Source organism: Onychomys torridus, chromosome 2 (genome assembly GCF_903995425.1).
Source record: "Onychomys torridus chromosome 2, mOncTor1.1, whole genome shotgun sequence".
Lineage (NCBI taxonomy): Eukaryota > Metazoa > Chordata > Mammalia > Rodentia > Cricetidae > Onychomys > Onychomys torridus.
In genome coordinates, this window is record NC_050444.1 from 68,000,791 (window position 1) to 68,015,089 (window position 14,299).

The window sequence follows — 14,299 nt, forward strand, 5'->3', positions numbered from 1 at the left end:
TCCACCCTCAGCACTGTCCTTGTCCCTGCATCCAAGCCCATCTCTCTCCCATCCATCCTCCATTGTACTGCTTCTACAGGCTCTGGCCTGCATGTTTCCTTTAGCCATGGCACTGGCCCAGCTCGGGTAGCCGAGACCTGATGTCTCAAACACTCTCTCTATGCTGTTTTTTTGGAACTCTGCCCACCTTCCAGGCCTGGTCCTTACAGCCTTCCTTCATACCTTTGCCACGGAGAGGACACTGTGACAAATCATGGGCAGTGTCTCAGGCTTGGTGCTCAGAGTCATTGTGTCATGACTTCTTTTGTCTCAACTGCAGCTTTCTAGTAATATGGGCTATTTCACTACTTAAAACACACAAACATCCCTGTGCATTTATAGAACATTTCCTTTTCTTTTATCAGATCTGTTTACTTTTATTTTATATGGGTGTCTTGCCTTCGTGTATGCATGTGCATCATATGTGTGTAGTGCCCTCAGAGGCCAGAAGAGGGCGTCAGCTCCTCTGGAGTAACAGCCAGTTGTGCGATACCAAATGGGCGTTGAGCATTGAACCTGGGTCCTCTGAAGAGCAGCCAGTGCTCTTCACCACTGAGCCATCTCTCCATCCTCTGTAGAACATTTCTCATTGTCCCCACTGTGCAGAGGAGAAAGCTTAGGCCCAGTGATGCTGTATGATTTGTCCAAAATAGGTCAGTCAACTAAATACAAAGCAGGTATTCGATCCAAGTCTGACTGAAAGGACTAAACCATGAACTCTGAAGTCACAGGGCTCCCAAAGTCCTCTCTGTTATGATGGACCAAAGGTTCACTATCTGCACCGTAGAATCTAACAATAGGAGAAGAGCCTGTTCTTGTTAGGATGCACACGGAGTAACAAATGAGCACCAACACCTCAGTGTCTTAAAACAGCAGAGATGTGTTTCTTTTCCACAAAGTTCAACACTAGATCATTCCACTCAATCCTCCATCTTCCCCAACAACCAGGATCTTAGAAAGTGAAGAGACTAAATGCTGACAACCTTGGGTCTCAAGGACTGCTCTCAGCATCCAGGGTTGGTGTCAGGACATTTAGGACCACCAGCACTGAGTTTCCTGTTTGGATTTCCAGCTTGCCGTTGGGTTTTGTTTCCTCCTCGATGGTAAGACTGGTGAAGACCTCACCTGGCTTTGGAGAAGCTGTATAGATGCAGGAGCTTCCTTGGAAGGAAGCCGACACAGTCATCACTGTCAGAGCCTTGCCCACCAGGCTGCTCTGGGGCTGGATTTACAGGGTTCCTGGTGCAGCCTGACTCACTGACAGAACCACTCACACATCCTGGATCCAGCATCTGCTCTGTGCTAGCCTGAGACACAGGCATCCCAGAAGTGTGGTCTCTGAGCTTAGACACCTTAGTCTGAGATCAACAATATTTCTCTGAACAGTAAGTGGGATGGAATTACACCCAGTCCATGCCTCTTTCAGGCCTGGGAGGTGTGATGCTGCCCAGAGACACAGCCAGTGTAGGCATTCAGGATTATTCGGGATTCTGTGGATAAATTACTTTCCATGATTTTTTTCCTGCTTCACTGTTAAGAAAATCCGTTCTTACTTAAAGGATTTTTTTAAAAGTAAATTCCATTTTTCTCTCTTCAGCCTAAAGAAACACACGTTGATCCCATGAGCATGCCTCCTACTTTATCCTCTCCTGCTGACGACACGGAGCTTTCTGGTGAACCTGTGCCAGAAGGAACCCCGGAAACCAACTTGAGCATCACTGGGCATAGCAGCCCTGAGCAAGGCAAGTCCTGACACACATGTCAGAGTGGTAGTCTGCCACGGAGTGATCACCAGTATGCAGCGTACAGAACTTACCTTCCATCCCTTTACCCTTCAAGGGAAGAATGGCAGTCGCTTTCCTTAAAGACAGGACAGGGAAACTGAGTCACAGAGAAATTAAGTAACCTAGCCAAGACCACGTGGCCTGAGAGTGGCAGAGTTGGCACATGCTCTCCAGTGTCTGAGCCTTTAACTTTCGGACTCCCCCTCTGCTCCCCCTACAGGAAAGTTAATAAGAATCATCGCTGCTAATTGAGTACCAACTGTGTGCCAAGTGTGTGCATACTTCTCCAGTCCCACCAGAATACCTTCTAGTCAATATGGCTAGCTGCAGTTTTACAGGTGTGAAAAGCCAACCCTTGAAAAGGGGGCAGGCAACATGTCCACAAGCTCGTGGTCCCATCTCAGAATCTTCAGTTGTTTTGATTTCTGCTACAAGCTCTCTGGGTCTCAGAGGATCTGGGCAGCTAACTGATGGCCAGAGACTGGCATCGTCACCCAGCAGGTCAATGGGAACCTAAAGAGGAGAGCAAGCCTCAGGCCCCACCTGCTGCTCCTCTGCTTCTGCCACCACAGCAAGGCACAGAAGCAAAAGCCCAGCGAATATCTGTGGCTCCCCCAAGCAGCAGAGTGACATGCATTGAGGACACCATTTCCCAGAGGATGGTTGTTTGTGACTCTAGCTGCAGCCAAGGCCAGAGTTCTGAGATGTAGGGGCAAGGTCATTTCCCGCAGCACTCTTCATCCAAAGCACCTGTAGCTGGGACTGGTTGAGCAAACTCGATGTCCTTCATCCGTGTGATGGGGATGCTCTAAAGAGTTATGGGCATGCTAGTGGAGTCTTCTCCATAAGAGCAGATTTCAAAACTGCTACAGCCACCACTTCGAATCTGTGTTATTCAAATGTGTGTGGGATACATTACCCATTTGGTCCAACATACAATGTGTGGTAGGACTGCAGGTGGTTTTGATTCTGTTAAACTTCGGCGTCTTGAGCGTCATCTACAGTAATAGCTAATGAGTGTTATTTTAACAACTGAACTTGGGAAGTCTGTGGGTAAGACAGAGAATACTAGACGGGAAAATTATAAATAATTTAATGAGGTTACAATGGAACTAAGGAGTCTTGAGGATGTGGCAGTGGGAAGCCCAGAGGGGATGGGTAGGAGGAGCTTGACATGGCTTTGAAGGAAGCCCTACTTGGCCATCTATTTGCTGTGGGCCTAGCTGAGATTGCAAACCTTCTTAACCCTCCTTGGGGACAGTAGCCATCCTTCCCTCCTGGTGAATGAGAAGGTGGGATGCCCTGTGGTTTCTAGGTTCCTGGCAAAATAGAAGCATTATCGATTGTGGATACTGTTGGGTGGATTGGGGTCTCAGAGTAGGGCAATGGGTGGGGTGGCTATTCCAGTCTAAGAAGGCAAGGTCTGAGTGGAGGCCGAGACCCCCACCTGAGCCTCTTACCTGTACCCAGGAACAGCTTTACTCCTCAATCAGACAGAGAACCAAAGGGAAACCTCAGAACTGGCTCAAGTGTTCCCTTTCTTGATGAATAGACAGCCCAGATGATGGAAAGAAGGGAGCCTGTACCCCCAGTGCCATTCTGCATGGGAAAAACTCTCCAGTATTGGAGGCGTGTGTTTGCCATGCTTTCTGAAAGCATCTGCCCCAGCTCCCTCCAGTGTGACACTGGGGGCCCAGTAGCTGCTTGCACAGCACCCCCTTGTGGTCAGAGCAGGGAGGACTCAGGCAACAGCCAATGTCAGACTACTCTTGTGCATCAAACCTGAAGCCACACAGGAGCAGCTGGAGACATTAGAGCAAAGGTGACTGCTACATGTATGGAGAAACTCTGGCCTAGAGACAAGCCTGCCTGGCTTACACGCCCCTCCTATCCACTATTCTTACATGACTTTACTCCGCTGCAGAAGGGGGATAATTACGAGATGCCCTGCAGCACAAGCCTGTAATCCCAGCCAATTAGGAGACTGCAACAGGAATATACAAATCCAAGACCTGCTTAGGCTACAGAACAAGTTCAGGGCCAGCCTGGGTAACTTAGTGGGACCCTTTCTTAAAATAAAGATGTAAAAAAGGGCTGGGGATACATCTCAGTGATAGAGTACTTACTGAGCTTGCATAAGAGAGCCAAAGATACAGCTCAATGAGACAGTACTTCTTAGCTTGCTTGAGATCCTAAGGCCCAGTCTTCAATGCCACCAATAATAGTACTAATAATTAATGATAAGTATTAATATTTTAAAGTTGTGATTAGAGCAATATACCTGCCTTGGGGTGTTATGAAGGAAGCTGAGAATGCAGAATTCTGGTCTAGCAGGAGGTTGATGGAACGGTTCCCAGAGAAGAGAGAGCCTGGCTAGCAGGATAAAGGGCATGCATTCATCCTAGTGACTCTCTGCTTTAGGATTCCATTTGTCTTTGTCGCCCTCCCCATGGGTGTGTATGTGGTAACAGTTCAATCGATATAGAATTGTAGAAACAACGATGACAACAGAAATAATAATCTCCCTTCTCTTTGCACTCCTATGATCTGGAAGAGCCAATGTTCAGCCGTGTGATTTAGCTGTGTGTATACATAAACCTATAGATGTGTACACACAATGATATGTGTGCTAGGTAATAACTGCTGCATAACATGAATGTGTAATAGAATAGTCACATGTAATGACGGAAAAATATGTGTACCCTTATGTAGTCCATTTTTATGTTCCTTGACGACAGAACTCCAATGATATGAATATTTGTGAGTGGCTTGCTATGTGCCAGGCACTGTCTCCAACACTTTCCTCATATCAGCTAGCCAAATGATGCATAATCCTCAGAATAATTTCTACTCAATGAGGTAGGAATAATGATCTCCACTTGTAGATGGAGGAACTTGAGGCACAGGTTAAGCATTTTCCCTTAGTCATATTCTGGGAAATGGCAAAGCAGGAATCCAGGCAGCAGGAGGTGCCAAAGACCCATGATGCCACCAGGCCCTAGAGCCTTGCCCTGTTCTCTAGTCTGGCTCTTCCCCCGTGATTCTGTATTATGGGATCATGGACACCTTCCCAAGTTACTAGGTAAAGAGTGACCTCATTCTCTTTCAAGACTGTAAAACATAGTTGTTGATATCACAATTTTTACTTCCTATAGGGTCTGGTGAGATTCTGAATGACACACTGGAGGTCCATGCTGTGGATGGGGACTCCAGTGGTTCAGGGGATGGGGACTTGTTGAATGTCACTGATGGTCAGGTGAGTGAGTGGCGAATTTGATATGATGGCCTAATAGGGGACTTGTTGGCTTATTTCAACTTGATGATGACTGGAGCACCAAGGGGTTTTAGTTGAATGTCATCAGGACTGCTGTCCCCATGGTACAGAGGAAGCACAGTGGCCAAGCTTCAGGGGTACACCAGCATAGGTGGAGGAGAATCAACCCCAGCCTGTCTTCACCCATGCTTGATGATGAATACTGGGGCTTCACGATGGTGACCATCTTGCGCTGGATCCTTAGGAAGAGCACAGTCCCCTCAGGACAGGACATTGTTAACTGTGGGTGTGTCCACCCTGTTCTTAGCAGTTGTCTTTCCTATCTACAAGGCCAGTTTGAGAAATGCTTGATCTGGTAGGGTCACAACTTCTCAACTCCGGAGTTTGTGCACAGGTGTGAAGACCTGAGTTTGGATCCATAGCACACCCATGTAAAAGCTAGGTGCAGGGATGAGTGTCTGTAACCCCAGTGTGGATGGCAGGGGAACAGAGAAGAGGATCCTAGGAGCTTGGGAGTCATTTAGCCTAGCTGAAATGTTAAGCTCCAGACTTAGTGAGAGACCCTGTCTCAAATAAAATAAGATGGAGAGCCATGGGAGAAGACAGCCAATATTAATCTCTGGTCTCCATAGACTCATGCGTGTGTGAATCCACCTATGCACATATGCATCCTTACTCACTATAGCACGTGCGTGTGCGCACACACACACACACACACACACACATACACACACACGAAACCCTAGAAAAACAAAAATAAACCTTCCTTCACAGCCCCTTTGTGAAATAAGGTCTCGCCATGTAACTCTGGCTGGTCTGAAACTCACTATGTAGACCAGGCTAACTTTAAACTCACAGCAATCTATCCGCCTGTCCTCCTGAGTGTTGGGGTTAAGATGTGCACTGTCATTTTTGGCAAGTATGTCTCTCTTTATGACACCTGCGGCCACAGCTGCTCTGTTTCCCCACTTGTTGTGGGACTTTAGAGAAATCTTTTCATTGCCCAGAGGAAACTCAATTTCAAAGAAAGAGAGTGGAGGCTGGAGAGGGCTGAGGAGGACAGAGCGCTGCCTGCATCTGGCTGAAGCCCCATGGAGAACAACGCCATTATCCTGATGTCCAGATGGGTATACAGGAGTGGCCACAGGAGACCTATGTGTCTAGACAGAATGTCCAGAGCTGGAGCCAGCTGACTCAGGAGGCAATGGCTTATGGTCACAGGGTCTGCTAACAGATGCTAGCATGAAATGCAAGACTTCGATGCCTCAGAGATATTCCCTGTCTCCTGGCTTTTGCAAGTTTGGGACTGGTCTAAGGCTGGAGTGAAGTCACAAATTTGGAGGTGCCTAAGGTCAAGAAACTGCAGGAATGTCAGGTGCCAGGGTGCATGTAGTGACCCAGAAGCTCAGTTCTCTCCAGCCATAGGCTTGTTGATCAGAGCTAAGGGACCAGTGGCGGGGTCTCTCACTGTGTCCTTGTTTCTAGGTGTTATCAGCAACAGCAACTGGGGAGGCCAAGGTGCCTGTCACCGATGCCGTGGAAGCAGAGACTGGCAGTGTGCCTACTGGGAGCCCCACCCTAGTTATGACCACCCAGAACTCCAGGGAAGTGGGCACTCCAGTGAGTAGCTTGTGCACACATTTCACTTCTTCTGCTAGAGGTTCTAGGTAGAAGTGGATACTAGCCTACTGTCTGCAAATGCAGAGCGGCAGCACCATGGGGCAAGTCCAGGTGGGCATGAGCAAATGGCTGCAGGGGCATTCACTCACTGAGAGAGGTTTGCAGAGAGCTACGCCACCCAGGCACTGATCCCACTTGCCAGGACTGAAGGTCACTGGGATAGGCTGAATTCCCAAGACTCAGTAGTCAAGGGACAGAGGACTCCCAAAGCACTCTGGGAGTGATCTTGCAGGTCAGAGCGGCAGAAAGTGAGTCTGGGAGTTTGAGAAAATTAGCCAAGCAGATGGGACAGCTAGATGTTACAGGCGGGAGCCAGAGGAGCAAAGGTCCAGAGACCACACAGGAGCTGAGGAATTCCAGGGTGTCTGTGGGGTCAGCAGCGGCCCCTGGTGTCAGCTGTAGGTTGAAGATGAGAAGATGGAGAGACCATGGAGGCTTCTGCTGGGCAGCTTGACAGCATCTAGTGGAGTGGCAGCCACTGAAGCATAGGAGAGGACCAACAGATCTTAGTGGGATTAGAATTCTAGAGTGGCGGTCACCCTGGCTTCTAAGTGGAGAAAGGATGAAGGAAGCCGGCCTGAGTACATGGATGGGGATAGCAGGCGAATCCAGGTCCGGATGAGCAGGGGTGGCCATGAACATGTCAGATCTTTTCCAAAGTTCCCGTGAGTGAGCGGCTAAAAGCGTCCTTTGATTTTGTAAGCATGATTCTGAGTGACACTGGAGAGGGCGATTTTAAATGTGGGAGGTACTGAGCTGGGGGAGCAGGAGGCAGGAAACAATCAGGTGACGGGCACCTATAGAGCAATGGGGGCAGAGACAAAGGGCAGGTTTAGATGTGCCAGCGCTTTGAAGGTGAAGGAGGGACAGGACACAGGTACAAGAGGGGCCTTGGCTGTCTGTCCCCTAAAGACACAGACATGGATCAAAATGGTGGTCCACTAACCTGGACCTTTGGGGTGTCTTTCCATTCAGGATCCAGAGGATGAAGAAAATCTAGCAACAGCAGCATCGGGAGATGGTGAGGTGCCCACTGGCACTGCTGGGGATACAGAGGCTGGCACCATGCCTACTGCAGGGTCAACTCTATCCATGCTTACCCAGAAGCCAAGAGAAGAGGCCACTCTGGTAAGGAGTATGGAGAGTTAGATCAGGCTTTCCAACCTTACACTCGGCAAACCCAGGTGCCCTGGCTGGGGTGTGGGGAGCACCTCTGAGCAGTGCTAGTTCAGAGGTGGGAGTACCTGCCAGGACTTCTACATATATGACTCAGATGTGTGGTCTAGCAGGGCCTGGAGGAAGACTGGGATGACCTGTGTGGCCAGAGGAGTAGGGAGGAGTCTCGGGCTGTGTGCAGTCTTATATCCCCACCGGCAGAGGCCAGGGGCCTGGGGCAGTGTGTGCGACCTGCATGTGAGGGGAAGAGGTGCTGGTGTTGTTGTGGGCTGTCAGGGGAAGGGAGGCAGGGTACAGACAGGCAGGCCTGACAGGGTAGAGGGCAAGGTCGAGCTGCCTGCAGTGTAGAGAAGGCTGGACACATACACCCAGCTGGACATTGACTGGTCTGTCCCTGTATATCCCAGAAAGGTACTTTACCTGCCTCCTCATGGCCACTCCTGTGTCCCCACTTCGTGTGCATGGGACGGTCCCATCCTAGCTGCCTTGTGCAGAATTATCTTCCTTCTTCCTTCTGTCCCACATCCCATGAGAATGGAGTCCTGTTGCTTTTCTACCTAAATCTGTAATTCAGCAGCGTAGGCCCTCAACAGCCTCCTTCCCCAGCCAGCACTGCTCACACCTCTCTGTGGCCTCTCTCGGGTGGCTGTTCCCCTCTTCTGGGATGCTTCACTGACCTTGACCTACTGACCCAGCTCCCTTGAGAAGCCGAGCAGGGTCCATCACTGGCCTTCTTGGCTGCACCTGGGGCCTCTGTGTTCCTGACCCGAGCCGCAGCTTCCTACTCAAGTTTCTGAGTTTCCTCTTGCCTTGCAGTCTTCCCATACTCCTCCTCTCTGCAGAGAGCCTCCTTGCTCCCCTTCCTTCACCTTCTTGCTTGTCCTTCAGAGTCGGCCCAGCACCGCTTCCCCAGGAAGGCACTGGCATGGGCTCTGAAGGCTCCTGGGCCTTGTCCTTGGGAGACTTCATCCTAATTGTATTGGTAAAAAGCTCCATCCCTAGCGCATGCCTGGCTCCCTAGCAGATCATGAGCCTGGTGGGGACAGGGTTTAGCAGATCTGCTTCACTCCTTTCAAGCTGCAGGTGCTGAAATTTGCGGAGTGAATGCCTGAAGGTAGCAAGATCTGCCAAGGTCAACAACCCACCTCTGAGCTCCTCCACATGCTCTCTGTCTGTCTGTCTGTCTGTCTGTCTGTCTGTAATATACTGTGCAGGCAGCCTTGTGGTCTGCCCACACATGCTAGTGACAGAATTCTCCAAGCCACCTGACTGTCACACAGATGACTTCAAAGGACAAAGTGTCTCCTTTTCCTTCCCTGTTCCCTTTTCTTCTTAAAGACAAAGTATGTGTCACAGCAGGAGAAAAGCAGGGACCAGACTCCAGTTCTAGCAAGTCTCAGCATAGTAGAAGCTGGAGGTCAGCTAGCAGAACGGTATGGAAATAGGAGGGCTGCCTGCAGAGGTGATGAGCTCCCCATAACTGGAAGTATGCAAACTAAGCCCAGCACTGAGCACTGAGCAGAGATGTGCAGCTACATGGATTCCAGAGGTGGGCTCAAGATGCCCAGGAAGGTGTCTTCTGCCTCTGAGCCTCAGTGAGCCCCTGAGACCTGGACACTCAGTTACAGTCCTCCCTTGACGCATACAGGGCAGGCTGCAAAGGAGCTGCTGAGAGCTGATGGTCCCAGTGGTTTCCTTTCTGTAGCATGTGCACAGCCACCAAAGAAAGGGTGGGGATCACAGGGCATAATCTCATGGCAGTTCTATTCCAGGGTCCAAACGGTGAAGAATGGCTAACCTCAGCCGTGTCCAAAGTGCCCCTCCATGCTTTTGAGGAAGAGGAAGCCAGTGGGACTGCCACCGACAGCCTGGATGCCTTCACACCCACAATGGTCCTTGAGCAAGCCAGTGGGGCCCCTACAGACATCCTGAATGTTCTCACACCCACAGTGGTCCTTGAGCCAGCCAGTGAGGCCCCTACAGACATCCAAGCCACTCTCACACCCACAGTGGCCCCTGAGCAAGTGTTTACTTCTGTAAGTCCCAGCTAGCATCCTTTCTGACTCGTGGGGGACGGAAAGGTCAGCGTTCTGAGCCAGGAGCCATTAAGGTCCTCTGCAGAGGCACACACAGCTTGAGCTCTGTTGTGAGACCTGGGAAAACTACAGCTGAACAAGGAAGAAAGACAGCAACAGAAGGGCCAGGTGCTGGGTTTGTCCCAACCGGCTACCTCCTAGCTCTAAGAACTTTCCTAGAGATCAGTGTTCCAAGGATGGGAGGGGTTTCCAGCAGTCACTCCTGTGACTGAGCTGGGTGTGAGGATCCTGGTAGGTAAGTCAATGTTTTGACATTGGACTGCCATTACAGAAATGACACCCCCCAATCCCGCCACAATGACCCCTCTTGTTGATCTCCTTTGCAGGCACCTGCTGATGGAGAAGGCTTGGTGACTGCCACAGAGGAAGCTGAAGAGAAGGGGTCTGGCCGCACACCCCCCAGTGAGCCTCCGCTCCCCACACCCACAGTGATGCTCGAGAGGCAGGTCACTCTGGTAAGTGTCCTGGGAGTTTGGACTCAGCTGGCAGATCTTTCAGCATGGAGAAGGCCATCCTAATCTCAGGGTCAGTTTTCAGCTTTGTTTGTAAAGATGGTATTGAGGGCCTTTGGCCTGAGAAGCCCCAAGAGACTACAGTTTGGGTAGGCAAAGGCAAAAAAATAAAGATAGAGAGACCTTTCTTAGGTCTCCAATTGCCTTTGTGATTGCATCAAGATTAGCAATGTCCTAGAGAATAAACACTGAGTGTAGGGCTCAGCAGGGTCTGTAGAGACATGGAGCATGAATGGTGTGTGGACCTGCCAGGGCCTCCCAGCTGAGCGTCTGAGGCTGTGGGCTGCTACTCCTAAGCTTCAGGCTTCTGGTCTGCACGGGACAGTTGGAGAGTCAGTTGAGAAGATGTTCAGACCATTTATGCACACACGTGCGGTCGCCAGTTTAGGGGTGGTCCCTTGTCTCAGAGAAGCAGACAACTCAGAAATCAGGCCGGTGTGAATCAGGGAGTGAACTGCTGCTCTTCAGGGTGAAGGTGGTTCTCAAGGATAACCTCCCACAGATGACCACCTCAGTGCGCCAGTCCCTAGAGTGATACTCTGAAAGCCATGATTCAAGGTTGAGCCATGTGATCCCTCAGCTGCAACACTCCAGTGGCCTGCGCTAAGGGGCTCAGAAGTCAGGATAGTCCTCTGAGAATCCCAAATGGCCCTTGCCCAAGAGTGTCTTCCAGTGGCTGGCTGGTTCCCAAGCAGCTTCCCTTCATTGTGGTTAGAGTTGCCCTTGGCTCCTGTAGGATGAATGATCTCCATCCCAGGTGAGAGCAATGGGTTGTGATGAGATGGGGTACCTGCCAGCTGTTGCATCTGAGAGGTAGGGCTGGGGTCACCCTGAGCCCTCTGGCCTATGCAGCTCCTCCTGTGCAGTGTTACCCTCCTGTATCTTCATATCCAAGAGCACGATGTAAGAAAAGACCCTGAGCCCGACAGAGAGGCAGGAAGCCAAGGACAGTTTCCAGAGATGCCCTGTTGTGCCGGCTCCAGTCTGTGATCGTTGTTGGCAAAGGAAGAAGAGTGAGGATTCTGAGTTCAAACCCCAGTGTATATTAGATACAGTCGGGTAGCTCAAAGCCCATAGGGCCTGAGCCTATTGATATCCTAGTGAGTGAGACTTGGGCTGGCACTCCCCAGAGATCTGTCCTCAAGGTGGCTAGCACTGAGAGCCACCAGCTGCCCAAGATGCCCCAGCTCATCGAGCATTGTGATTCCCTAACACGGTCCCCTGCCCCTCGGCTCCTTACACCACAGTCTGTGCAAAGTCCACACTGCTCCTTGGGATGCCACACCAGGCACAGGCAGAGCCTGCTCTTTGCTGAAACTGTTCTTATTGAATATCTGGAAACTTCACCAAGGGGCTCAGAACGGCATAGCTGCCTCCCATAATCACCAGCTTGAGCCGGTCTGTCTTAGCTCTTCTCCCTCTTACAACTTTATGGAAGAGTGGAGAAGCCTGGAACATTGTTGGAAAACCCTAAGCATATGTCAGTTAACTTGTAAATAGTTCACGGTACATCACCAGTAGATGGATTTGGGACCGTTGGGTTGTTTGTTTGTTTTGGTTTTTATGATAATCACGATATCATCATCCATCTAACAAACCAGTAGCCTCGCCATAGTCTCTGATACTCAGGTTGACTTTGTAATGCCTCTTGCCAGTTATTTTGACTCTGAATCGTCAGTCTGTCCATTACATGTTGATACTGTATGAACTGTTGACGTGACTGCTGCATGGTATGGTAAAGGGGAAGGTTTTTATTGTAGATATGAGAGAGAGAGAGAAGCTAGAGGCATCGGGAAGCATCAGAGCGGAAAGAGAAAGGAGACTGAATATGGCCAGCAGATTGGACCTGGCCAGGGCCAGGGCACAGAGAATAGAAACGACATGGGTTGAGGAGCATGAGGAGAGAGAGAGAGAACGTATAAAGGATAGCAGGGTTATCAGGAAACTGGTAGCTGGCGGGAGGGAAGCCCATGAACAGGAGGGAGTTTAGGGTAGCAGAGGAGGTGAGAAAGGCTAGGAGGCTAGCATGGACTTGGAAATGTGTAACAGCATGGGCTTTGATATGCTAACAGGCACCACAGGTAACCATATAACCCTGCTGCCCAAGGTAAGGGAAGTGACTCTGTTTGTCAGAGGAGAATCTGCCTCACAAGTTCCTCAGGGATGCTGGCTTTTATCTAACCACCAGAAATCCTCCTGTAGTCCAGGTTGAGCCCATTTCTGGATATTTGGGCTGTCTTTTGGCGTCTATGGAATTGGAGTATCTGGGCCTAACAGATACATCTCTCAAGTGTCTTTTTGTCTCTGTATCCCATCTTGTTTTTCTATTTGGTGTTTTGGAGAAACTGAGCCAATCACCCTTTTATCCTTGAGTTTTCTATTCTGAGAAGTCAGGCTGCTGAGGCCAGTCTGGGGTGGGTGTGGGGGTATGTGCTTACTGCTTCTGGGAAACTCTGTCCACATATATTAGCGACCCTAAAATTAACAACCAGAAGTTAACCACCACACAATTGCAAGGAATTTGGTTCTAAGAACCTTCCTCAATGGAGATAGCCTGATACGTAACAAAGGATTTTGTTTACTAGGACGGTAACCTTAATATCTGCCCATAACAGAGGGGAACTGGGTATGATTTAATTAGTCAACAAAAGGAGACCAATTAAAGTCTATTCACATAATGGAACATTAGACATTATTAAAATTATCCTTATTTGTATTCAATGTTGGGGAAATGCTAAGTGGAAGAAGATGGTTATAAACTTGAGTGTGTTGTGTGGTCTTAACTATTAGGAAATACATACTCTAGAAGGAAGCACCCTCCCTAAATGTTAGCAATGTTGCTTCACAGTGGTGAGACTGTGGGTGTTGTTAGGTATTTCGTGCATTTTGTTGCTTTTTGCTATGAGGCTTTTAGCTTTGGCAGTAGTTTATTTTATAGTGGTGTTTGTTTTGTGTTTGTAGAGCTAGGGGTTGAACATAAATAATTGTACATGATAAGCCAGCCTTTACCACTGAGCTACATCCCTAGCCCTTATGACAGAATTTTTAAAATTTTAATTTATTTGGGGGGGGGGGTAAGCACATGCACGTACATGCATGCAGGCCAGAATAGGGCATCAAGTGTCCTCTGTCGCTCTTCAGCTATTCTTTTGAGGCAAGGTCTCTCTCTGAACCCGAGGCCCCCCATATCCTCAATTAGATTTGAAGCTGACAAGCCCTATCATCCCTCCAGTCTCCACTGCACACCCCAAACTACAGTTATGGTCATGCAAGGGATGCCCAGATTGTTAGTGGGTTCTGGGATCCGAACTCTGATCTGTGATTGTGCAGCACCCAGTCTTATCTGCTGAGACATCCTCTAACCCCAGAGTCTTTCGTCAACCTCTAAGAAGAGTTGAGAGATAAGGAGGAGACACAGGAGGAAGATACTCAGGAGGAGGGGTAGGTAAATGAACAGGTGAACACAGCGCAGTATCTTGCCATGCAGGTCACTGCCAAGCGCCTGGGTTGGGCACAGCTGTGAACAGAAATTGATGCCCAGTTCCTGTGTAGAGAGCTTAAAAGCACAGTCAGGATGGTCAAGAGAGCGCCTGCCTGGAATATTCCCAGAATCCTTTTGAATTGCAGAGGCAATAGTTTAGTGAGTACAAGGCAAGTCCGACTCTGCTGCTCATCTGCAACCAATTTCTTCACATCTCTCTGTCTCCTGTAACTGCAAAACCTGAGGAACACAAGCAT

At 49.5% G+C, this 14,299-nt stretch overlaps 1 protein-coding gene across 1 annotated transcript in view; it reads left to right on the top strand.

Annotated features, from left to right (window-relative positions):
- Positions 1–14,299, top strand: part of Col15a1 (collagen type XV alpha 1 chain) — a 104,916-nt gene that overhangs the window by 43,583 nt on the left and 47,034 nt on the right. Inside the window, exons 6-11 of the mRNA XM_036179736.1 lie at positions 1,637–1,781; positions 4,979–5,079; positions 6,583–6,717; positions 7,753–7,905; positions 9,726–9,989; positions 10,376–10,504. Coding sequence (XP_036035629.1) covers positions 1,637–1,781; positions 4,979–5,079; positions 6,583–6,717; positions 7,753–7,905; positions 9,726–9,989; positions 10,376–10,504 — 927 coding nt within the window. The remainder of the gene's footprint in view (positions 1–1,636; positions 1,782–4,978; positions 5,080–6,582; positions 6,718–7,752; positions 7,906–9,725; positions 9,990–10,375; positions 10,505–14,299) is intronic.